At 37.8% G+C, this 27,193-nt stretch overlaps 1 protein-coding gene across 1 annotated transcript in view; it reads right to left on the bottom strand.

Moving 5' to 3' along the window:
- The window catches only part of LOC122840202 (contactin-associated protein-like 5), a 177,804-nt gene that overhangs the window by 79,235 nt on the left and 71,376 nt on the right, over window positions 1-27,193 (bottom strand). Inside the window, exons 5-8 of the mRNA XM_044132441.1 lie at window positions 22,204-22,407; window positions 20,176-20,360; window positions 18,644-18,787; window positions 8,309-8,576 (exon numbers count right to left, since the gene is read on the bottom strand). Of these exons, the coding sequence (XP_043988376.1) occupies window positions 8,309-8,576; window positions 18,644-18,787; window positions 20,176-20,360; window positions 22,204-22,407 (801 nt within the window). The remainder of the gene's footprint in view (window positions 1-8,308; window positions 8,577-18,643; window positions 18,788-20,175; window positions 20,361-22,203; window positions 22,408-27,193) is intronic.

Genomic DNA, 27,193 nt, shown 5'->3' with positions numbered 1-27,193 from the left:
TTAATTTATCAAGATGTTTAAATTTCAGCTCATAGAATCTCAAACATTTTTTTCAGTAATTCTGATTCAAATAAAGAATTTTGTTTACTAGATTGTTTATTAATCATTAACAAGATGGGGATTTAAAACCAAGAATCTGTAAAATTGCTATGTCGTGATCAAACATTTGGGTTCACCTAACTTTTGTGCTGGCGCACCTCGGAACAGCCCACCAGTGCAACCACTGGAAGACATTAGTTTAGAGCCCAGTAACATATTTGTCTCTAAAGTCTGGTGAAAATCTGGGCATAAAGTGACATTTCCTAAACATCTGCCACAGCTGTGTAAAATTGTGATGCACCTGCAAGAGCAGTCTTACCTCCCAACCTGCTCTTTCATGTTTGATGGCAGCTCTACAATTTTTCTTCTAAAGCAGCTTGGCTTTGTTTTTCTCAAAAAGATTTCACTTTAATACAGTCATCTTTTTTTCTGTGCCCCTTTTCTCCACTCTTTGTACCACAATTTTCTCAGAAATGTCTTGTACTCCCATGGCTTTCCTCTTTGATGCATACAGTGCCTCCAGCACTGCAGCAAAGCATTCCCACAGCATTTCGTACCTTCACTGTTGGTAACAGAAAGCTGGCTGCTCTTTTCTTTATTGGGCTCAATTTTTCACCAATAAACAAACTGTAGAACAGCAAGAGCTAAATTGTGCTGGGCCTCTACCGCCACATGTAGACTTTGTTAGCACAGTACTTTCCACATCTTCGACTGCATTTATTTTTACACTCTTCTCAGACATAAAAGCATAAAAAACTTTCTGTTGTTACTTGTAAAAACAACATTGACCAACTCTGCCATCAAGTATATTTACAGATTGTGTCATCAGGACTTTTAGCCTGAAGTAGGAAGCTTCAGGCACTAAACAGAGACACAAATTAGACTCAAATTTTATTCAATAGCTTTTACAGTTTAAAACACATCTACACCGATAAACACCGCCACAAAATCTAATGATCATACAGCCAGAAAGTACTGTTTTAATAAGCAGTTCTTAGACATGTGGATGGAAATGAAGAGAGGGATCTAAATTAATACAACTATTTTGTATGTGTTAAGACCTGCTTTATTTGTTTAATCCTCACGCAGATACCGAATGTGGTTACAGAGGAAGATCTGCTTATGTATAGAACTATTTACTATAAATTAAAATGAGTAATTCTGTTCATGACAAGCAAGTTGCACAAAATATTTTTTTTTCTGCTGAAATCTGGTGGTAGCAGTAAAATTGCAACCTATTGCTTTCAAATACGAGCTATAATTCACCTTCACTAACAATTTATACACAAAACAGCTGCAAAATGTTTCTGTAAGTTAAACAATAAATTGAGCAAATTTAATTATTCTTAAATTAAGTTTAAATAAATTAACACTGTAAGCAGGACCTGGACTTATTGTGCAATGATGCTGCTACGCTGGGTGAGGAGATGAAGTGGATAGTACGCATAAAATATTGGTAAGAAAATTTAGCAAATAGCACAGTTTTGTGAATTCAACAGTATAATGTAAAATGTTTATCCACTACTTTGCTCAATAACCTAAATGAATCATTTTATCTATGTTTTATGGCAAATTAAACCAGCTATCAAACTTAAATAGACAAAGAAAATCCAAAGCAAATAAAATCTTTTAGACTCCTAATCTCATCACATAAACAACTGAAAATGAATTTGTAGTTCTGTCTTGTCTTTCATTAAACAGTTTTCATGTAGAATGGAAACTGATGTTCTGTTTATACAGAACTTGTTGGCTACCAAATGCATGAAAAGCTTTGGACAATGCTGCTCAGATTTCATCTGAAGGGGTAAATGTCCAAAGTAATCTAGAATTTGCAATATCTAGGATACAAAAACAAATACATCAGGAAGAATCATGAAGGTGAAAACTATTTAACTGACATGAAAGAAATTTGAACTTGAATATTCGGAGATGACAAACATAAGTCTGTTCTCATCTAATGTTGCTTTGAAAGCCTTTTGATTTTCATGTTGATGGTACATTCTTGTTCTCCTCTTTCTAACATTTCCATTCTTCCAGCTCATCCATATGCAGACAGCAATTGGATATTTTATTGTTCCCAGCTTTTATCACACCTGATTCAGAGCCACTGGTTTTTAGACCACAGTCATGCGTCACATTGTTCTATTTACAGTTTCTCAAACCATTTTGGTCAGATTATTCTATGTGCACAATGATGCATCCATTCCGTCCCCAAAGCCCCACTCCCACACAACAACTCCTGAGTAGCAACTAATGAACAGCACAGATCTGTACTTTACTATTTTCTGTCCAGGGAAAACTACAGGGCTTATCTCAGAGAGTTTTCTCCTCCTGTTTGATCGACTCTGTTTTCCTGAAATCAGGATTTCAGGGTCTTTCGGCAGTCGCTGTATCCTCTGGAGAAAAGCTTTGGTTTACATTAGAGACTTTCAATTGTTTTCACCATGAAAAAAAAAGTGAAATACAGATTTTACTAGTTAATAACATTTTGATGAAGACTGACAACAAATGTGATATTTTTAATAATTTAATATTTCACTGACTGTAGGCAACTCTGTGCTCTGGTTTAGTATACTGCACCAATATAAACTACCAATGAAAACTAATGAAAAAAGTGTTGACATATCCATTACCACATTACTGTAAAGATTTTTTTGTTTATTTAGTTCCTAGTCTTCATAGTGTCCAATCCTTAACTACACAGTTATATCAATAAATAAATACAATATGCATTCAAGAAGAACTGAAACATTTTCTTCTTCTCATACTGAATCTGAAAACTTGTTAATGACGTTTGGAAAGCATGTTCTAAACTTACATTTAAGGCTGTTGCCAAGTCTAAACAATGTTAACATCTCATTGTTTTCGTAGCATTAAAGAAATGATACAGAACTATGGGGCAGTGCTTTGCATAAATATGAATTTTTATCACATGCATGATGTTAGTACCCCAATGTTTCATAAACATGAGTTTCAGCTCCATGTTACTGAAGCCTTGAGGAGCAGAGTTCTACAGATAAAACTCTGTTCTGGTCCAATCACTTTATTATTTATTTATTTATTTATTTATTTATTTATTTATTTATTTATTTATTTATTTATTTATTTATTTATTTATTTATTTATTTATTTATTTATCTTTCCCTCCAGCCTGTAAGCTCAACAGGGACAGACGATTAGAAGAAATGCATCCTGGGAGTTGTTTTCAGTTACTCTAAAATAACATCTGTCCAGGCTCTTGGGGAACTTGAGAATTTCCAGTGATGCCTGTCGCTAACGGCACAGCCTTTTATCCTGGAAGTCTGTGAGCGCCACAGGCGTTTCCTCCTATCTCCATTCAATGTTTCAGTGAATAAGCCATGCAGCCATGACGGACTGCTGGTGAGATTCCTGTCACACTCTCAGGTCATATACATTTCATCTGCTGCTAGCTAGCCCTGCAGGGTCAGTGTAAGACACAGATCTAATCAGACTGCTACTCCCCCACTAAAAAAAGAAACCACCATTTGGGTTTTTTTTTATCAGCTCCTAATCTCAGAGCTTTCCTTCTGTCCAGACATTTTTATATGCCAGTTTTCATTGTTGACTCTGCAGAGGAAGCTGGAAGATGTCCTTGACAAAAGACAGAAAAAAATGAAGAAAACAAAAGCTTGCTTTGGACGCCATCTTTCTATGCTTCTCCTGATTTAGCTGAAAGATAATTTCTTCTGCAAAAATTATTTCTTGCATAAACACTATTTTTGGTCAAATTCTTTTCTTTGTGCCTTCATAAATATCACATAAGAGCCAATTTCTCCCACCATCAAACTGGAGAAAAAGCGGTGCGATCAAACGGAAGACAGAGTTTAATTTTAGAAAGGAAAATACATGAAATGTAAGATCGCTGTGAGCCCTGGGGCTCAGTTTAATGATCTCGACAGATATTGCTGTTTGTGCTCTAGTCATAAATCCAAAGGAAAGGTGGGGAAACGGGTGAGAATTACATTTTACGCTTCTCTGTCTTCTAAGCTCTAGCAGAACCTGAAAGGAGAAAAAAAAAAAACACTTTTCCAGGACTAAATATAACAACTTCATGGACCAGATAGAACTAGAGTTTCACTCATTTTAGAAGCTTTGAGCTATATATAGAAGTTGTTATACATTTTACCCTTGAATGTTACTGAGTAGGGCGCACAGTGCTGCACAGTGGCGCAGTTGGTAAAGCTGTTGCCTTGCAGCAAGAAGGTCCTGGGTTCGATTCCCGGCCGGGGATCTTTCCGCATGGAGTTTGCATGTTCTCCCTGTGCATGGTGGGTTCTCTTCGAGGTCTCCGGCTTCCTCCCACAGTCCAAAAACATGACTGTCAGGTTAATCGGTCTGTCTAAATTCTCCCTATGTGTGAGTGTGTGTGTGAATGGTTGTGTGTCCTGTATGTCTCTGTGTTTCCCTGTGAAAGACTGGCGACCTGTCCAGGGTGTACCCCACCTCTCGCCCGGAACGTAGCTGGAGATAGGAACCAGCAACCCTCCCGACCCCATTAGGAACAAGGGAGAATAAAAAATGTTACTGAGTAGACAGTCTGCTCACTTTTACTGAGCATTTATGCTCTGCAGGATTCTGGATGTGAGTCCAGTTTTAGCTGTTGCAAAGCTCAGTTAGGTTATGTTTCAGGACATTCATCACGCAGAGAAGACTTCCAGCTGCTGCAAGTCCTGCACGTTTCTCACAGCAGCATATCGTCAATATCCTGCTGTAATTAAGGAATTTACCCCCCAAGTTTGTGCAGCACACTCTCACTCAGTCAGGCTGATTCTGATTCTGGGGGTTTCTGTACGCGTGTTTGATATGATAATGAATTTGTAACCAAGATGCTATCACAGCTTTGGCTCAATAATCATTTCAGCTGTGACCTCCAAGAATGTACCTAAGGAGTTCCAATAAAAAAAAAAAAAAAATTGACAAATTCCGAGCGAGGCAGTTTAGCTTTTCTGAATTCATTTGCAGTGAAACTTTGACTAATTATTAAGTTCTGGGTCCTGACATGCTGAAGCTTGGAGGTGGATGTGTCCCAGTGCAAGAAGCTAATCTAATGCAGCTTCAGGTAAATGATAGAAAAAAGCTGCCGCTCCTCTGCGTGTCCTCTCAATCTAGTTTTCCCGGCAGCCCAGGACCTGAGGAGAGTCAGACTACCTGAAACGATCCCACTTATCTATGTTATCTGCACCATGAAGCCCCAGACAGAAGATTGGATGGTATGTTTTTCCTTGTAATTGTAAGAAAAGATTTTCTTTTGTTGAATCTTTGAGGGCAGAGACGATAATGGACCCCAGGTGAAATTTCCTAATGCACTGTATTGTCTCCAGATTGTGAATCAGGCTGTCTCTCCTTGTCTGCTCCAGTAAAATGAAGCTCAGAGTCAAGCACCAGTAAAAAACGGATCTTATTGTGACTATAAGATGTTCATGTGGATGTGCATGCACTCCTCAAGCTGGAATTGAAACCAATTGAAGCTGCATTTTGAGCTCAAGTTTTGAGAATGAATGTCAATATATTCATTATATAAACAAGTCAGATGTATACAATAAATTACTTTCTCCAAGCATTATAAGATATATATTTTACCTGGACCTGAGTTCACATTAGCTATTCCTCCTTCAGTTTGGACACACCTCATGCCATACCTTCTATGTTTCAAAACATGGCCGGATTGCAGTACATCTTAAAAACCTCCTCTAGGTCACTGCATATACTTTATATATATTTCTTAATATTTTTTTTAAAAACATTGTCCTAATTTTGGAAAAGAATTTTCTCTAATAGTTTTCTTCTTTCCATTCATTTCATTCTTAAGATGTTGGTTTCAAATTAAGCATCTGGATTGTTAAAACAGTATTTGGCTGTATTTTGAAAATAAAAAAAGCAACTCCAAATACTTTAGTAATATAGAGAGTCTAATCGTTTTGTTATCACAGTGTGATAACAATAAATTTATTATATATTGTGAGTCCCACCACCCACCACCCATCCATGAAATGGGGCAACAGGTCCTGGAGAGAAACACATATATTCTTTCTCCAGCTCATTCTGGGAGTCCCTAAAGTGTTCCCAGACCAGATCCACTCATATAAGATGCCAGTTGCCAATAGTATCATATTCTGATTTTAAGTCAGATGTTGTAACCAAGAATTCTGCAGTAGGAGCCAGGGGTGGATTAATGATCATTTTAGGGCTGTCCTGCCCTAATGTCAGCCTGGGATCTTCCTGCATGGGGTTTCATTCTCTCCGTTTGCTTGCTCTGGTTTTCTCTAGGTACTCCGATAACATCCCAAACCATGACTTTTAGGTTGTTGGCCTTTTATCCTGTGTGTGCCCATGATACCCTGTGATGGACTGATGACCAGGGTGGACCATGCTGGATAATATGAATTACAACAGAATTTAATTTCCCTTGAGACTAACAAAGTATTGTTGGATCTTATTGAATATTACAGGTTGAATAATATTTTCAACAAGCTGTATATAAAAGAAAATAGTTGAACTGGAATGCATGAGTCAAGCTGCAGCAGCCACAACAAACACTCTCATTGTAAAACTGCACCTGTTAAAAAAAACAGCACTATTTTTCTACACGCCTCAGTTAATGTGAAAGCCAGCATTTGGCTACCTGAAAGGCTCATTAGTTCCTCTTCATTTTATGATATAGTTACCTCTTCTGTTCATAATGAGCATGGAAAGTAGAGACAGCACGCTCCAGCTTTCCCCAGCATCTCAGCCACACATTCATCTGGCAGCTACAAACACTTTGCTTTGCATATTCTCACCATCCCATGCAGGCAAACAAGATTCAATCTACAGCAACAACAGATCTTCATACATGCAGTAGCTGTTGTTTTATTGCATTCATTATGAAGCTTCATTTTAGTTGTTTACCTAAGTTAGACTTTTCATGAAAAAAAAATAAAAATACATATATTTATGAAACTAATGAATGAAATCCATTTAACTCTGCATGGAGTTGTAAAAAAATCAGACTCAGTGATAATTTAAGGTGATGCAAACATCATTGAATCAATATTTGCATCATATTACTTTCATTAACAATGTGTGCTTCTGTTAAATTGCCTTTAGTAGATTCACTGTTTATTTCAGCAAGACTGGGGACCACAAATGTAACCCATAACAGTCCTTTCAACCACTACTAATACTAAATAAATCATTTTTAATTAAAATAGGCATATCATGCTTTTAAATCTTTCCTTACATGTAAATAATTCTCTAATGGTCTGTATAAAGTAAAACTGCAGAGCTTTAGTTTGAATTCCTGGTTATTGTAGCTCCACAGACTCTTGTTTATCTGTTCTGAAGTATTTTACAGCGGCTTGTTTTGCTGCTGTTTTTTTAAATGGTAATGAGACATTTCACTCCATGTCACAGGTCCAGGTAACAGAACTTTCCACTCTACATCCAGTTCACCCATTTTTGTAGTTTGATAGCAGCAATACAATTATCTACCAGCAGAGAAACTTTTTACTCCAAAGTTTATTAAACACGTCAACAACAGAGGACTTGTCCATGTTTGAGCCAGAGTCTGATTGAAGACTACCAACCGGGAGAACCACACATTCAATGAATGCATCATAATGGTGTTATTAGTGTATTTACACTCTCTAAATATAGTAGATAGTTTCAGAAAACTATCTACTATATTAGATAGTATAGTATATACTATACTATACTATCTAATATAGGATGGTATATTATACTATATACTATACTATGTAGTATAGTATAGTATAGTATATAGTATAATATACTGTGAAGAATGTTGCTTCACATTCTGGGTGAAGCAACACCCAGAATGTTTCCAGATTCCTGCCCAGTGATAAATTCATATAGAAAACCATATATCCATGTTACTGTGTGTAAAACTAATTCAGTAGGACATTATATCACAGACTGGTTATCATAAAAGTGAGTCATCAATGCATGATTTCACTCTAAACAATTAGCCCACTGGATCTTTTCTTTTTCAACAGAAATCTCAACAAATAAAATATATGAATGACTTCATCTTTCTATTACTGAATTTTAATATGTTCTATTTATTAGTTGTTCAGGGAGGTTTTCCTTTAAGTCCTGAGAGACATGTTTCATAAATCTAACTAATTACAAACTTGCACTTCTAAAGGGGATTTTATTAGAATTTTTCTCAGTAATTATGAACACATTCCTAAAACTGTAGGACAAAGGACCAGGTGATATTTAGAGAGGGTTTGTTGTTCAGACTCACCAGCAGAAACCTCTGATCTCTGTCGCCCTGTGCTGTGGAGAGTCAAATGAAGCCAGCTGTTGCTGATCTGCAGCTCCAGTTTCTGTGGGCTGGGGTTTAGCTGCACCGAGAGCAGAAGCCCGTCGGGGTTCCAGGTCCTGAACTGAAAGCGAACAGTGAATTCCCCGGTGGGGGGAGCAGCAGACGGGAGCGACAGGAAGCTGCTGCTGGAGCTCAGGAAGGTGCAAGCCACCAGCTGGGGCGGCGAACATGAGAAGGTCACGTTGCCCTGCAGAAAAAAACGAAAAGGAGATTTACATGCATCTTTAGCAACATGTCAGCCGAGGACGAAGGCTGCAAATGTCTTGTAAAACTATGACCTTTTATTAATTATAGGCAACATCTTTTCCAGGTCCAATTACTTGGGATCAGTTTAACATAATTACAGAAAATGGCTACCACAAAATGAGATACAGAAATGAAAATAACAACAAATGGGAACTGGGATAATTATATGGATTATTTGACATTTTTAGACAAGACTGAAACCAAAGTTCCTCCTAATAAAATATGTGAATGAATATGCAGACAGCAGTTGTTTTGACCCAGATTTTCAAAGGATGAATCTATAAATAAAACATTGTTTTAATAAAAACATTCAGAGTTGTGCATAACATTACCCTAATGTCTAACAATATTAGTCAATCATCAACAGAGTGCCAAAATGTGAATGCAGATGAGGTTGATACTTTTCATTCAGTGCCATCCTGACGTGGATACTGAATCGTCCACTTGTGAAATCAAAAACATCCCTCTGGGCTGCAGCTTTTCATCCAATCCCACTATACATATAATCTTAATTGTGTGTCGGGCTGCAGTCAAAACCCAACCAGTCATGACTGCTGAGGTCAGACTCCTATCAGTCCCACAACCCCGCAGGGCAGCACACAGCAATCACAACTCTCACTCTCAATGTGATTCCCTCCCATCAGCCCCGGGGAAATGGTCCCATTGAAATTCCATTACAGCTTCCATCATTCCCGTCTCCTCCACCTCTGCCTCTCTAGTCAGCAAAGGCCTTTAATGCAACAGTTAAAGGCTGTGGGTGTCTCATTTGAGATGTGGCTTGTAGCTCTTCGACCGACCCGTCTGATTGGTGTGGGAGGAGACTCTCAAAATGCACTCAAACTTAATCACAGAGTAGCCGGGATCACAATGGCTGTAATGATTGTTTATTCTCCATTTGTGCCTCGATGTCTGGATAATCACAAATCATCAGAAGAAGGCAAAATGTGAAAACAACAACAAATACCGGTCAGAATTTGAAAATGGTGCCGTCACCAGGCCAACATTTTAACTGTTTGTGTCAGGGAGTAGTTTTGGTTGTTGTTTCTATGATTGCGTCTATTCTTTGATTAGATTTGATTCATTTTTCCTTTTGTTTATCCCTCATTATTCCTTGCCAGTTTTATTCCCCCTGTTTGATCTCCCTCGCACCGTGGTGCTATCCCCTCTCTCACACACACTCACAGCCCGTTAGCTAATTAGCCCATGTCCAGCGTTCACTCTATCAGTATTCATACACCTTTTCTCCTCTCATTCCTCACTGTTCCTCCAATTTGACCATACGTACAAGGTACCTGGTCCTTCCTGCGATTTGAGTGTTCCTGGCTACTTGTAAGTTTTGTTTGTCATGATTTTTGTCATTAAAGTCTATAAGAGTGAAACAGGATGTTTTCTGCTTTCTGTTGAGCCTTCCTTGTATAATTCTTACTCTGCTTTTTTTTGTCTCAGTTTGAATGAACAGCAGAGATACTTGTTAAAAAAATAATCACACTTCCTGATTTACAGTGCATATAAATCTTGTAATGTCTGAAAACAGGTTATGTCTGTATGTCTCTGTAACACACCCAACCTGAGGTCTCCGTGCTATGAGTGATGTAGTGTCTGGACACACAAAAGGACATTTTGGAATGATCAGCAAAACAGGTCTCACACCTAAAACATTGAGTTTGAAAAACAAGTTCATCTATGGATACAGTCTTCCTGAAGGCACAAGGAAGAGTCCAGAGGCTCAACGAGACGATAAGAGCCATGACCCAAATAAGGCGTCAATGAGAAACATGTGAATGTGATCATATGCTCATGCTGAAAAATGTGTTGGGTAGAGCTGTATAAACAGGAATGCTGTCCAGAGATCAGAGGGGACTTTATTTCAGTAATCGAGTGCTCTATCAATTATTTATTATTTACAATTACTCAAGTAATATGAAAAAAAATATCTCTCATTTTTCTCTATCTCTCTCTCTCTTTCTCTCTCTGTCTCTTGCTCGCTGTCGCAGGTTCGATTCCCAGACCTGATTGACATTTGCCGCATGCCTTCCCCCTTTCCTGTCAGCCTACTTTCATATAAGGGACACTAGAGCCCACAAAAGACCCCGTGAAGGGGAGAAAAAGAAAAATAAGAATATCTATTTGTACCCAAAAAATGATAAAAACTTGGAAAATTGGACATTTTACTGCTAGCACTTAGCAACAACTCAAAGGTGGAAGTGAGAGTGCTGCCCAACACAAATAATGACCCGGCCGGAACAAGTGCGCTAAATAATAAAACATAATTTAGCAAAGCTTCAAAGCAGATACATTTTCCTCAAGGACTTTTTATAATGGAAGTATTTAAATCACTCGAGGAATTGTTACAGCTCTCTAACCAGTCTAAAGTTTGACTGACTAACTCCTCATTTTGACAGACATCAATGTCTAAATTTTGGGTTTGCTTAATCTTTAAATGCATTTGGATAACTTGATAAATGTACTTATTTATTTAACCTTCCTGTTATGTTGCGGGTCAAATTGATCCGTTTTAAAGTTTTGTTTTTTTCGGGGTTTTTTAAGTATTTTTTGCATGAAACTTTTTCTATTTTTCTTAATAGGTGAACTCTAGGGCTGCACAGTGGCGCAGTTGGTAGAGCTGTTGCCTTGTAGCAAGAAGGTCCTGGGTTCGATTCCCGGCCCGGGGTCTTTCTGCATGGAGTTTGCATGTTCTCCCTGTGCATGCGTGGGTTCTCTCCGGGTTCTCCGGCTTCCTCCCACAGTCCAAAAACATGACTGTCAGGTTAATTGGTTTCTCTAAATTCTCCCTATGTGTGAGTGTGCGTGTGCATGGTTGTTTGTCTTGTATGTCTCTGTGTTGCCCTGCGACAGACTGGCGACCTGTCCAGGGTGAACCCCGCCTCTCGCCCAGGACACAGCTGGAGATAGACACCAGCAACCCTCCCGCCCCATTAGGGACGAAATGTGTTCAGAAAATTGATGAACTCTACATATAAATTGAACATTTATTCATTTTACATATTTGCAACCCCCCTGCGTATACTTTCCTTGCAGCTATGAAACATATTTCAAGACACACACACACCCCATCACGCACGCACACATGCACAAGCCTACGCACGCAAGCCCACTTTCTATTCTCTTTATTTCACTAGGAAACTGCAAGAAAGAAGGTGTTCATAAAACTTTTGATGGTAACTTTTTCTGTTCCCATGGGCAAACTCCACCCACACTGAGTGGACACTCAGCAGAAGTGGAGGAAAACATAAATACTCCCTGCATGACTAATTTGTCTTTATTTAATCAGGGGGTCAATTTGACTCAGAACAGAATATGTCTCTCAAGTTCAATTATAAACATCACACATTGAAAAGTTTTATTAAATGTAATATAAAAAAAAATTCAATTTCAAGTAAATTATTGTTTTTTGTGTGGAGAATTTACATAAAAAATGTAAATTATATATATGTCCAAATTACTAAATGAGTAAGTTGTCATCATTGATCCTTTATTTGTGAGAAATAAAAAATATATATCATTGCACAAAGATTGATTGAAATTGTTAGTATTGGAGTTCCATCCATCCAGTATCTGAACACCCTTCTTCCCTAAAGGGGTCAGGAGGGTTGCTGGTGCCTATCTCCAGCTGCTTCCCGGGCGAGAGGCGGGGTTCACCCTGGACAGGTCGCCAGTCTGTCGCAGGGCAACACAAAGACAAACAACCATGCACACACACACTCACACCTAAGGAGAATTTTAGAGAAACCAATTAACCTGACAGTCATGTTTTTGGACTGTGGGAGGAAGCCGGAGAACCCGGAGAGAACCCACGCATGCACAGGGAGAACATGCAAACTCCATGCAGAAAGATCCCCGGCCGGGAATCGAACCCAGGACCTTCTTGCTGCAAGGCAACAGCTCTACCAACTGCGCCTCTGTGCAGCCCGTTAGTATTGGAGTTAATAATCAAATACAAAAATGTTTTGGAGGAATTTTTTGGTTTCTGACACTATTGCATGAATAAACACTCCACGGGTCAAATTGGCCCACGAACATTATTGCTGTACCTCAGAAACTAACATAACAGGAGGGTTAAGTATGTCTTACAAAGTTTGCATCCCACAAAAGCATATTACAGACAACCCAAATGTAAATTTCAACCCCTTTGGGTCATTCACCATTTTTCTGATTGAACCGGCAACTCGCTTATGGTGAGCCTTTACCACCAGAGCCACAGAACTACAGCTTCAGAGAACAAGACAACAACCTGAAGCAGGCAGTTAAAGCTACACAGAGATGGTTTGAAGACAGTAAGGCGCAGGCTCTGGAATGGCTCTGTCAAATCTCAGACCTTAATCCATTATAGAATTAGTGATAGGACTTAAACAGTTCTGACTACCTGACAGAGCTGCAAGAGTTTAGCAGCAAAAATGGAGGAAAAGTGCAACTTGACTGAGACCGGTCCATGGCGACTCCCTGCTGGGACAGAGCCAGGGGGCAAATAAATACTGACTGCAAGAAGTGAATATTTATACAGTCAATTAATTATGTAACATATTTTCATTTAATTGTTAATATTCTATTAAAAAGAGGGGTTTTTTTTTGTTTTGTTTTTTTGTTTTTTTTACAGAGAAGCCCAATTTTAATCCAAGTTGTACAATAAAATCGTAAAACATCCAAAGTGTAAATATTTTTATAGCCATTGTAGGTCAGAAGCAATCTTTCAATTTTGCTTCATTTCATCTGACTGCAGGTATGCATAATAGTGGAATTGATGATTATGGGTTTTATGTCTGAACATGTTATACATTTTCCTTTGAAGTTTCTTCTGACTTTACTGATAATGAAAGTAGCTGTAGTCTTCTTCAGCTAGTAACATTGTTGACAAAAACCAGTGTTATTAAGCCAAAGTCACTCAGTCTGGTGTGTTCACTAACTGTATAATGAATGAGTTTTGTCATTTTTGAATTCCTGGTTGTTTATGTCCAGTAGCCAACCTGATCAGACCCCAGCTAATAGAGCAGGACCGCTGAAGTTACAGTTATAATGTGAATGGTTAGAGACTCCACAATACCTAGATAGCCCTGTGTGCTTGGAGTTTAAATTATATATTCAAACTTTTATAGATTTCTAGAATTTTGGAAATCAGCATAAAATACTACCAATTAAAAATTAAATGGTAGGAACAGAAATCATTTAAAACAAATGAAGACAATGCCTCAAAATTAAGACATGGTGCCTGCTCACAGTGGAAGTTTGATGTAAGCTGATATAATCAGTTGGTTAATGTTCATTTTATTCTCCTCAGCACATTAATGTACTTACATTACCACACCAAATTCAAAGTATACTTTTTAAAAAAAATTTTTTATTCAGACTGTCATGATTTGTTGTGGTTGAAGTGGACCCACATGCCGAGAGTTAGAGGTTTTGAGTAGATGGATGGATTCAAACTTCCGTTCTGGAACATGCTAGTTTGGAAATGTAGGCAGCCTTCTGGAAGTTTCAGACTAAGTTTTGACAACTAGATACTCTACAAGGTACACACAGGGACTGCTCTTTAAAATAATTCTAGCAAGATACAAATAGTTTTTAAATGTCAACTAAGTTATTCTGTGTTTACTTTAAAATGTGTAAACTCACCTTTCCTCTTATAATTAAAATAAAAGCTCATGGTAGCAAGGTTAGAAACAAATGTTTTAGCTGCTGCTCCAATATCAATTATCAAAATGAGCATCACCAGGTCAAAGCATTCCAAAAAAATAGAGATCAGCAGTGATTCACTATTTTCTGATTGGAGGATTTTTATACTGTAGCTTTGCTAACTAGTCAGATGTTCAAATCTGCATAAATCATTCCACCTGACTCTGGTCATAACACAGATCAGATCAATGGTAGGCCTGGATACTAAAACTGAAGGTTGAATAATTAGTTTGATGTATGACACTGGGAGAGCCTGACACTCGCTCATGGACTCATAATTTATTTTCTGGAGTTTCCAGTCTCAAAAGAGGCAGACCGTGAAGAAAAGAAAGGAGGAGTCATATTAAGCAACTGATGCCGTCCCCTGTAATGGCCTTGAAAAAAGCTGTAAATCCATACTTGCTTTGATGCAGCTGTTTCAGCATGACCTACAAGAATTTCACTTTTGTTCCTTCATCTAAAGCAATGCAGACATTGCTTTAGTCAGCGTTGGTAATGTGCTTCATCAGAAGACGGTAGCTTGTGCTGGTAGTTGTAATTTAGTGAGACTATTAAACTCCACACCGGCAGCGTTCTTCAGAAAAACTCAGGAATGAGTATCATAAATTGTGAACATTTACTGCAGCAGAAGCTGTGGGAGGATTCATGCCGTCTAAAGATTATTGATGTTTGAGGCATTAAAATGTCATGTTGATTCTTAGGTCCAACAGATATAAAAGCGTTTCATATTTTTATTTTTTTGTCTGACTTCATTTTAATATCTGTTTACAAACCATTCTGGAGGTGCAATGTAGAGTTAACAGAGTGTGAGCAAGAGTGTTTTTAAAACTTCAATAAAAGGGTACTGAGCTTGGAAATGTTCAGTGGCATTCCAGTTTCAAATGTACGTCATTAAAGTTAGATTTTTTTCAGCTTGCAAATCTGTGAGTTTATTGAGTTCTCTCTTTACTAGTCCTCTAAGGGTTCTCCTTTTTTTATTTTTTATTTTTTCCGTTGGTTGACTGAGGGACTTTTCTGAAGCATTGTAGTCTGTGCTGCTGCTAGAGTTCTGGCACCAGAAAAAATGGTTCAGATAACCAGTTAAATACTTACTGGCTCCATAATAGAAAACAGCTACATTTATAACATTTTCTACTGGCCTCTAAATCACTTTGGATTGTCTTTTGAATAAAAGCCTCAACTTGCCTTACTCTAGATTTTAGGCTGTGTTTCTGTCATGTTTGTTCCTAACCTAAATGGCATAAGTCTACTATCATCTCATGTAGTTAAATGCTACCTGTGTCACAAGCTGCAACTGGAGCCCACAGCATGACCCACCTACCATAGTCTATAGTTTTCTTCACACATACCATCACCCCTTTTAATCTAAAGTTCAATTTTTTAGATGATCAATTAACTTGATTTTTTTCCAGCTCTCAGATCCGTTACAAATATCTGGTTAAGGTAACATGAAACATTAATGTGACTCTACTGAGGCCAGACAAGTCAACGAGTTGCAACCTGCTACAGTAAACAAAAGTTATTGGAAGTGTTGATAGGCTACCAAGTTCAAGCAAACAGAAAGGAGTCTTTCTTATTCTTCTGTATGTTCTGAAGCTTTATGAGTAAAAATGACTTTAATCTGCATGTGCAAGAATGTTGTGATGAGGACATTTCTAGGGATCAGTGCTTCTGTGTTTCTCTTTGTGTGTATACCCTGGTTTGTTAAACAGACAGCCGCTCACACTGAACCAGGTTCTGATACTGGTTCTGCTGGGGTTTCTTCCTGTTAAAAACAAAGTTTATTTTGTGCTGTTGAAGCATGCATGCTCAGCATGAGGATTTGCTGCAAAGTCAATAAACAAATAATTCTCCACTGTTACTGCATGCGGTAAGTCAACCTGTTGGGTTTCCTTAGATAGAAAATGTTGAAATGATTAAGCTGAACTTGACTGCATTATTTGATAATTAGGATCAGCTGAAATGTATGGAACTGGCTTAGAATCCGTCTGTAAGTCTCTGGATTTAACTTTTGTTATTACAAGGTGCCTTGAGATTACATGTATTGTAAATCAACGGTATATAAATTGAACTCAATTGAATAAATTACAGTGTGCATTAATTTGAATTTTCTGACTCCAAACACAGGATGCAGTTTTGAAGTGATCATTTCCTCATATTTCTTTTCATATCTCCTACCCAAATCAGGGTAAGAATTAAAATAATAATCATTATCTTTTGCCAGTGCATCTAAAAATTCACCACTTCTCTTTGGGTTGATCTCTAAACGTTCTTTCAGAACTGACTTCGGTCTGTGGCCGTGAAACATTATCCTGTGGAATTATACTGGAGAGCTATATATGATTACCAAAATAAATCGTTAACAGATTTTTTTTTTCCTCCGGTAAAATCGCCCACTCTGCCTCTCGCCTACACATTCGTGCTCTCTCTCTCTCTCTCTCTCTCTCTTGTCTTTTCTCTCTCTCTCTCTCAATCTTTCTCTCTCTCTGTCTCTCATATCATACCATCAGTTTTACATCCTTGAAAACTGCGCTGTGAGATAAGCTTTACATGGCAAAGTGATATTTCTGATATTTTAAAGGCATTTATAAGTTCTTTGAAGAGAAGCGACAATCAAAGATAAAATTGACAGTGAGCTTAAAAACATTATTTATAAAGAACTTACCTAGAGACAAATACACTGAAAAAAATAACTCTTTGGATGAACATAAAAAAATCATGGAAATGATTTCCACCTGATTACTTTGCTTTATTTCAGCACCATGTTACTCCTATTTTACTATATTACTCATTTACCCAATGCAATTTAAAAGAGCCAGCCCAACTAATTTGCAATGTTTTGGACCAAATAATTTACTTTACTATGATTAATGCAAATTTAGTTGAAACCAACTTATTTTTCTCCTTTTTTTCCTCCGAAGAGTTTTTGCGGCACTACTGGCTCATATTTTTTTTTGAGACAATAGGCATACAGGAAAGAAGGCGAGGACATGTGGCAAAGGTCACCGGGACTCGAACCAGCGACGTCCATGTCGAGGACTAAGATCTCCAAACGTGTAGTGTGCTAAACCCCTGCGCCACCACAGCACGCTGGAGAAACCAACTTATTTTACAGTGATACCTTCACACTATTTATTAAGTTGATCCAACTCATGAAAATTAAGTCAGCTCAACAAACATGCTTCATTTTGAAGGAAAGCTATTTAATCGTGTGCAAATACGCTCCATGATTTAATTACGTTAATTCAAAGACATTTTTTTAAGTTTCATCACATTAAGTGTTTTAAGACAGACTGGGTGAACGGGTAGAAAGAACACTCAACAATTAGAAAAGGTACAACAGTACTGTATTTTCAAAACCCAGCCACCTTACTGTATTTTCATGCTGTAGTTTTTAAAGCTATTTATTACAGCGCAGTTCTTAAATGCCAATAGTGCCCTGCAGAGAAGAACAAATATCTATAGTGTAATGTGTAACTAAAACTGCTTTGAAGTTTTCCCAGGCACAAAATACTTATGTCGCATGATCTTCCATAATCTTGCGTGATCTCTTGATCTCGCTAGACCCTCTACGGAGGGAGATCAATCTGACTAAATTGAATCACGTTATCTCAACTTGAATAAATGTTATTCAAGTTGAGACAAAAAACAATTGTCTCAAGTGATATCCCGAGATTTCCCATGATCTTGCGTGAACTCGCGTGATATCCCGTGATCTCACTCGTCGTCTTCAGCACAAGATCAGTCTGCCTATAATGAATCATGTTATCTTAACATGATTAAATTTCATAAACATGGGATGTGCTGTGGTGGTGCAGGAGTTTAGCACCCCCCTCGTTTGGAGGCCCTAGTCCTTGACGCAGAAGTCGCGGGCTGGCCTCCTGGTCCCGGCGACCCTTGCCACATGTCCTCCCCCCTCCTGCCTACCATCCTGTCTGCCTACCATCGCAAAAAATATGAGCCACTAGCGCTGCAAAGACTCGTCAGAGAAAAAAAATTGAAAAAAAAAATCATAAATGTTAAGTTGCTGAATTTCTTGTTTATCCAACATGATTGTATCAAGTTTTTGTTTGAAACATGAAATTATTTATTTAAAAGCACATGACATTCTTTTGTTAATGTGATAATCCCCTAAGTTCATTTTTTTCAGTGTATATCTGATCATCAACAAAGTCAAAAACAGCTCCATATATTGGTCTGATTTTAGCTACAGGTCTTGAGTTTTACTACAAGACTTCAAAACGGGGATACTCTTCAAAGAGAGGAATTGATCATTATTTCTGATAGTGTAACACATAAGAAAACTAAAGTGTAGCTCACCACACTGTGTATCTGTGGCTTGCGTCTCTTAGCCAGGTCTATGATGTTGATTCCGTTATAGTAGAGGTTTTCTATGCAGCCATGGAAGTTCTTCCTGAGGAAGGTGCCAGGTTTCCCAGGCAGAGGAATGCCACCAAAGCTCAGCTGAGGACGGAGAACAGCAGATTGATTACACCACAAGAACAAACTAAGCTGCTCTCATGCGCCACTTTTAGAACAAAAATGAGCTGAAAAGAAACTCTTTCTGCTCCACAATGTGTGTGATGTTCAGGTGACATGGGTGTAACCTGAATGCTGAACACACACGTTCTTAACAGATTGTGCTTTAACAACTGAACCAGTTATTCAGCAAGTGAGAGGTGATGTGAGAAAACATCACCTCTCACCACAGCATCTGAAGGTGTGCTGCTATGAACCTGATTTCATGGTTCAGTGTGCATCAGCTGAGTGAAGCTACAGACAGAATACATACTTTCACACATTGGGTATGATCCCACATCTCTGAGCTAGAGCGCTGAAAGAAACCCCTCTGTTTCTCCCACCAGTGCCACACCCTTGTTTCCGCAGTGGAATTTATTTGTGTGAACGGCAGACTGGGAGCAGATCAGTTCAGGTCAGCCAGAAAAATGGTTGACCTGAACTTTTTTGTTTATAAAAAAGAAATGTGTTCAACAAAGAACTTTAATCATTTTTCAGAGTTGTAAAATCACCAAAATAATTACACAAATCTATGTTTATCTTTCTTCTACTATTAAGCAGTTAAGTCAATTATGGAAGTAATCTGTTATTATTAGTTAGTAATTACATTCCAATTTTAATGATCTTGGGGGAAAAAAAGCTCAAAGAGGATTATGTGTAATTTTCTGAAAGTTGCAGAAGGCCTGTTTCAAAGTCATTCTTCACAGTTTGCTTGTTATTAATAAGTGATTGTGTTACCCAGCAGAATTATTGCACCTTTTTTCTTTTGTATGAATTTTTTGTCCATAGTTGCCTGGAGTTTTTCAGTGGGTTTGACAGCACTAATGTTCCTGTTTATTCTTTGATCAAGCTGTTGTTCACACTCTTTACTTTGACATGGTAAACTTTGAATTCTTGCTGTTGTTTTTGTCTTCAGATCTCACTCTACATGGCGACGGTAACCGATAGTCTGAAGGTTAGCGTTTGTTGTTTCCAACACAGATGTGCAGCTTGTACTGACAGACTACGGGTGCAGAGATGACAGAGACAGACAGCGACTTCAAGCTCTGAAACAAAAGAGCTTCTGTTTACAAGGTCGAAATACAATGGGAAAGTCTTTGGAGGCTTGCAGTATTGTTCGATAACAGCAAAATGTCTTTTTCTAATTTTATATTTAAAGGAGTGCTTCCAGCAGTTCCACAAAGCACACTTTGTTTGCTGCAATGCTGCAAGGCTCGCGCTAATGCTGCTCATCAGTCTGTGTTCACGATAAGGTTGTCTGTGCCTCTGTGGAGAAATATTTACACAGCTGTTCCATCTTCTCGTCAGGTTATTCAATCTGGCTGAGAACTCACCTCGTAGTCCACCTCCAGAGACTGTCCTTCCCCTTTGGTTTGGAAGTGCTGTGTGTGGGCGTCTACAGTGAGGTTGACCTGCCTGTTGAAGCGCTCGATGTGAGCAGAGTGCCAGTGCTGGTCATCCAGCAGGCTGCCCACAGTAACTGGAACACGGCGGCTGCTGAACCTTGACCTGCTATCATCTGCACAAAAAGGACGACAACAGCAGGAGCTCAGTGGGTCTGGTGGGAAAGCAGCTTCAACTTATGCAGAATTCCTCTCAAAGTTAAGCAACAGCTGTTAAACATAGGAGAAAAAATCAGTAAACATATCATAAACCATTCTATTAGTGCAATAAAGAAACCCTGTCATTCAATCTACATAATTAAGATCATGCGCTGCGATCAATCCAAAAGCTGTAGGAGGGAGTGAATGCTTCTTAAATCCTGATTACCCAGCATGTCATACTCAATACAATTTAAGGAGTTAAAGTTATACACAGTCCACTTAGTTCTATGTACTATTAACCAGCTATACTCAATATAAAATGTACAGTAAATGTAATGTAGTGAAGTATGTACACTGCATTTTATGTATTCTACACAATAAATCATATTTAACTTGCCGTATGGCTGCCAAATTACCTAAAGGGAATCCGATCCAAATCTCCACATTGTACTCAACAGAATCTGTCACTCATTTTTTAATCTGAATTTTTCATCAGTTTTGTACTAGGATATCTTCCTCACTGTTCAACAAATCCACCCCATAAACTAAAGATTATGGTGATGGCAGGGAGGCATTCCAACCTCAAAGAATAGGAGTTCATTACCAGCTGAACATTTTAAACTCCAATGGAAACATGTGAAAAGCTGCCCAGCTCACACAACAAGGCTTCTAACTGCTGTAATGCAAATGAAGGCATTTACTTTTACTGAATAACTGCCAGCACCATTTATTTACATCTAATAGGATGTAAATAAACATTTTATAGAATGCAAATGAATAACAATATTAGATCTTTGTTATATTATCTTGGACAGATGCCAGTCCTATTTCTCAGCAGAAACAAGCTTGGTTGTTGTTTGCCAGGTGTATGAATAATTTTGGGCCTTATTGCATACCTATATGACTTGAACAATGTTGTATAAACCAATTCATACTAAATGATGGTTACTTTTAATTCAATCTGAACCTGGTAAAGCTATAATTATTTTTCTTGTTCTTTTTGGTTTGCTCAGAGGCTATATTTCATCCACATTATCACATAAGATAATAAAGACATGAAATTTTAAGCTGTAATGTCAAACTTCTGGAAAGTCACTTCATTTCTCTGCACTCAATACTGGTTGGGGCTCCTTTTGTATGAATTACTGCAATGCGTTGTGGCATGGAGGAGGAGATCAGCCTGTGGTTCTGCTGAGGCGTAATAAAGCCCAGATTGCTGTGATGGCTGCCGTCAATGTCTCTCATCTTTCTCTTGAGAATTTACATATTCTCTATGGGATTAAAGGTCAGGCCAGGCTGCTTGCAAATCAAGTATAGTAACACCATGTTCATTGAACCAACTATTGGTGCCTTTGGCTATAGCTTTTTGGCAAAATTAAAATTTTCTGAGACACTGAATTTGAGGTTTTTATTATCTGAAAAATTGGACTCTACTTGTAGTGAATCTATATAAATGAGTTTCAATTTATGAAATTAGTGAGAAGTTCTCACAGCAGACGTTTGCTGTTATACAGTTTTATTTTTTTAATCCTTGGGAAGATTTCGAGAAAAATAAAATACAATTCATCTCTGCATTCCTGTCTTTAGATTAGACAGTTTGAATGAATATTTTGGGTCTTCTATCTGTTGAGTAAAAGCTGAAAAAAAGCATCAACTCAATCACTGAGGCATCCTGGAAAATAAAGTTCTCACATCCTCTCCATAACTTCTAATCGCTTTCTCAATCTCAGGGAATGATTCCCACCATCACCACAACAACTCAAAAAAGGAAAGAAAACAAGTGATTTTCAGGGCCAATATCAGGAAGGTGTGGCTCACCTAAGTTGAGATAGAGATCCAGTTTTCCTCGGTGCAGCTCCAGTGTGATGTAGTCTCCTCTCTGCCCCTCTCCATGCAGTAAGACCCCCTCAGCCTGGTGGCTCTTGAAGCGCAGAGAAATAACATCCTTCACTGTTGACATGGACTTCTGGTTGAACCGATACAGCAGAGAGCTTCTGCCATCAAAATCAGCCACATACGATTCTGTGGAAAAATCAGAACCAGTATGAAGGGTTGAGCTCTATTAACTAGAAGCAAAGGGTTAAGGTTAGAACAAAACTGGAGCATTCTACAACCAGGACTACAAATCAGAAATGTTTATACGTCTATGAGTTACAATGCTTTGGCTGCAGCGATTTCTCAGGTCTCCAACTGGGACATACCCTTTCCGTTTTCGTAAATGCTGTAGTGTTTTCGTTAATGTGTTTTTGAATTTGTAATGGTGCTTCGTTAATGTTGTAATGTTTTGCACCTCAGGGCCACCGTAGAATTCATATGCCAAATACAGCAGAATAATGCAAATATATGAACTCTGGTTTCATTTACCATATTAATAAACATTTTCCATTGCCTTCATTGGTCTTCACAATGTTAAACAATGTTCACTAAAGAACAAATTGGTACAAAAAGTATATTTATTCACTCTCACATTAATACTGCAGTTAGCTACCTATGACATTACTTGACAACAAAGAAAGAGCAAACCAACACCAACGTTTCACTTTTTTTTTTTTTCTGACACAGGTATGTGAATTTGTTTTGCATCATTTGACGGCAAATCATTTGGGGCAAAACTATAAATTTAAGAGTATTTCAGGTGTAACTCAATTAATTCAATGTGTGTCTTACAAAGTTGAAGATGTTTAATTGCTGTTTTGAAAAATAGTTCCTTTATTTCTTTTAAGTTGATAAGGAATATTATTTTTTATCTCAGTAACCATAACTGTTTGTTCTCTGAAATCGTGACATAAAGACACATTGAGATATGTTGAGTGGTCTCTGTTTCTTAAACAAGGGATTCGAGAAAATAATTGGTTTCCACTGATTTCACCTAGGAGCATCAGAGTAGGAGGGGTTGAAGACATGTGAACACCACAACCTATACATTTTCAGTTGTAAAACAACAGAAATCTTTTTTTTTTCTTCCACTCAACTTCAATGTACTCTCATGTAAAGTTCAAAAGGTATGAATACGTTAGTCAAGACCAGGCCTAACTGTAAAATGCATTTGATGAGCTTCGTCTCTGCAGCACGTTCTCTGACTCCATTTAAATTCCAGGGCTTTTATATTACTCATGGAAAGAAACTATATTTAATTGTTTATAAATTTTTTCAGCTTGCATAAGTCATAGTACTTGCAGAGTCTGCACAGGTCTATCATTTCTCATACACATAACTGTGCTGGTGGTTTTTGTATGAAACATTTTTCTACCACTTAAAATCCCTCAACTGTAAAAATATGAACAATCCAAGTTTTTATTTCACCTTTCCATTGAATAGGAGTGATGCACAAGGTGATAGTTTTGGAGAAAAACACAGTGAGAAAATTGTGACAGGTTTGAGTGTGGAAGCAGATAGATCTATTGAAGTGAAGCCTAACAAGAGGACAGCAGCTTATCAAACTTGAACTTGGTTTATTATCTTTATGAACCACAGGACATGCCATTTTCTCACAGTAAGGTTAAAGAAGAGAAAAACTCAGCTTGGAACAGCAGCGCTGAAAGAAACGCAGACAAAATTACACTCAAGAGAGTAACCGTCTGCCTCAACGATGCTGTTTCGTACCATGTGGCGCTTGGCTATCATAAAACTGCTCACTGTGGTGTGTTCTGACACTGTTCCACAGCGCAGTAATTCTCTGGCTCATCTAGTTAGTGCCGCCTCACAATGCGTGGGAGAGGTGTGCCAGTAAATCCCCATTAAATGTCTTATTGAGGACTGCTCAGAATATAAATGGAAGTACTCTTGCCCTTTATCAATGTCCACAGCCACAGAAGACCGCTTTTTGCTTCATTATAGTCAGAGGCTGAGGGTTGGGTTAACTCAGTGAATTCTTTACCAACATAAAACAAACATTATTACAAATGGGTATTACCTGTTCATATTTAAAGAATTACAGTAACTTTTTCCATTTAAAAGCAATTGTTTAAAGCAAAGTATAAAGGGCAAGACATGGAACCAGCATGCCAAGCACTTATAAGCACATGCACAGATTGCTTTCAGAGTTCAGTGTTCTGTCGGGGCATGAATCAGGAGACAGGCTGGTGCACAAGAAAAGCAGCAATTTGCATATTTGCTTCCAGGAGCAGCACGCTGCTGCTACTGTACTGTGTTGCTGCTTCTTCCTGTGTGGCACCTCTGGAGTGTGTAACAGTTTCAAATTACATTCATCAACTCACCGAGGATTGCAAGTGTGTGAAACTTCCATTTGTGGCTTTTATGTCTTTAACACATCAGGTATGCACAACACAGTGTGAAAGCATGTGAATATATGATAAAGAGACATTAAAGAAATCACAGTGGGATCTTACTGTTTACATCTGCAGCAGTTTTACTGTGTGTATGCATGAAAAGGTTCAAACCGAACGTCACAAAGTGAGTTATTTTGCCCAAGAAATGATTGATGGAGATGTTCATCAGACAGGAAGAGCAGTATTAAAGAATGTGATAGCATGATTTCAAATAGTTATCAATTAAATATTTTTTGCAAAATGTTACATCAGTCAAAACGTAATTCTTCTGTCACATGATTGCACAACACCTTTTAAATTTCAGTGCTTTGGGAAAATATGATGTCTTTGACCACCAGATGTGCCAACATCAGCACTGCAGCACTCACACGCCATCGCTACAGATGCACCACAGCAATGACCCGATGATAACGTTACATAATGTCAAGCTTTACTGTCCAAAAGGTTTACCCACTTGAGGCAAGAGGCTGAAAAAGGAAAGAGAAAATAAAGACCTCCCTTACTGCTTGATAAATTCTGATAATAATAATCTGACCACACACAAGATAAATAATATTAAAAAGCAAAACAATATAAATAATTATCTGACTATTTAAGAGGCATTGAAATATCATCCCTACTGCTAGTCATGATGCAGCATATCAGTGACTTTCACCAAATTGTTCTCATTGTACACAGACTAACTATATGAATGCATATACAACAGAGGCATGCATACTTAAATATTTAAGTATCTGTATAAGGCTCAATGTGCTAAATAAAATCCCTAATTTCCTGGATTACACCTATGAAAAAATGCTTTTTAAATTTTCACTATGAAAAGATAGAAAACTGTGTGACAGAAGTGTAACACTTATGTATAAGGCAGAGGTTAAGCTAGACTTTATTGTTTACTAATTTGACTGAAGGAGTAAAAAAAAAATCCAGTCATATGGCCATTTTTATCCATCAGATTTTAAAATAAAACTGACATATTCTGTGATATTTAAATTTGGTTCAGTTTAATTACTATTCAGTTTAAACAAGTCCACATTTGGCTATCACACATCCAACAGAATGAACACATGAAACATTTTTCTCTGCAGTGACAAAAACATTGACTGTGGCCTCAGTAACAGCACACAAAGACTGAGATTAAACTCCCATTGTGAACGATTCACCTGCTGTGGCCTGAAAGCACAGGCCCACAACTTCCTCCTGGTCCTTCATGGACATAATCAAATGAGACATAGTCAAATGTCTCATCCGGGATTGCTGCAGAGGCTATATCCTAGATTCAGCTGAATGTGAACCAGTGGTTCAGCTGCACTGGTCTGTCATCCGAAGTGGCATAAATTTGAAAATGTTTGCATGTCTACAAGTGGTAAAGAGTGTGAATTGTAATCTTCAAAATGATAGATGGTCTTCAGATTTCTCCATCACCTTTAAAAAAATGGTCAAAGACAGGAAGTATTGGGTTAAGGCAACCCCTTTTTTAAGGCCATGGGTTGTAGTTAAATTATTTATCAGAAATGTGCTTCCTTGTTAAACAAAGGCAGTTTTTCTTCATAGCAACATCTGCAGTTTAAACACAGATCTGCAGTGAGTGTTGACTGCATTAAGGGACAAAACAGGCAGCAATATAAATGTTGATCAACTGGTTAATAAAGAACATCTGCATGAATATGACTGTATTCTGATGCAGAGCCTGAACCTGAATTTTGAAATAAATGAGGTAGGAAAAAAATTCTAAATGTACAGCAGGTTAGATTTCATTTTTGATTCGACATCAGGGATTAGTGAATCACAAATGCACAGTCTTACTAATACTAAGACACTGTTATTTGTATTTTTACTCTTAAGCAGTTGTGTTTTACAAGGGTGAAATGATATATTATTATTATTATTATTATATGAATATTTTTTTTAGAATGCATGGTATATTTATTCCTGTTCTGCTCTCAGTTTTCAAAAATATTGAAAAACTAGCAGTGAACTTAATACCCCATAAAACCCATATTTGCTGTTTTAGTTTGAACATATATATCAAGTGTTACAGGAGAATATTTATAAAATCAACTTGCAAAATGAGGGAGAAGCAAGTGAGGAACTAGAAAGAAGGATGTGAGAATATTAAATGCCTACGCATGGTGATTAGCATAAACATAAAACATCAAGTAAATGGCCATAGCAGGTATAAATGTAGTTAAATAAAATCCTACAACAAACAGCTTCCAGTACACCCAGGGTTCAATAATTTCATACCCCACACTGATATTTAAGAAATGGTCCTAGATTAAAACCACCATTTTCTTTTTTTGTATACCACTTAGTTTGAGAAGAGGGAGATCCTTCAGTCTTGTAGTTTGAAGCAAATCTTTCAGTTCTGATGTTGGTCTTCCTTTAGTATTATTTCCTGCTTTGATTGAAAATCTGCTTTAGAAAACTATTTAAGGGTAGAAATGTAGTCATCCAGGATGATGTCGGAAGAGAGGAGAAAAAAATATTTTTGAACCATTTGGCTGAATATTTGATCACTT

Source organism: Gambusia affinis, linkage group LG11 (assembly GCF_019740435.1).
Source record: "Gambusia affinis linkage group LG11, SWU_Gaff_1.0, whole genome shotgun sequence".
Classification (NCBI taxonomy): Eukaryota; Metazoa; Chordata; class Actinopteri; order Cyprinodontiformes; family Poeciliidae; genus Gambusia; species Gambusia affinis.
Note: the sequence above shows the minus strand (reverse complement) of the source record. Positions and strands in the feature narration are given on the sequence as shown.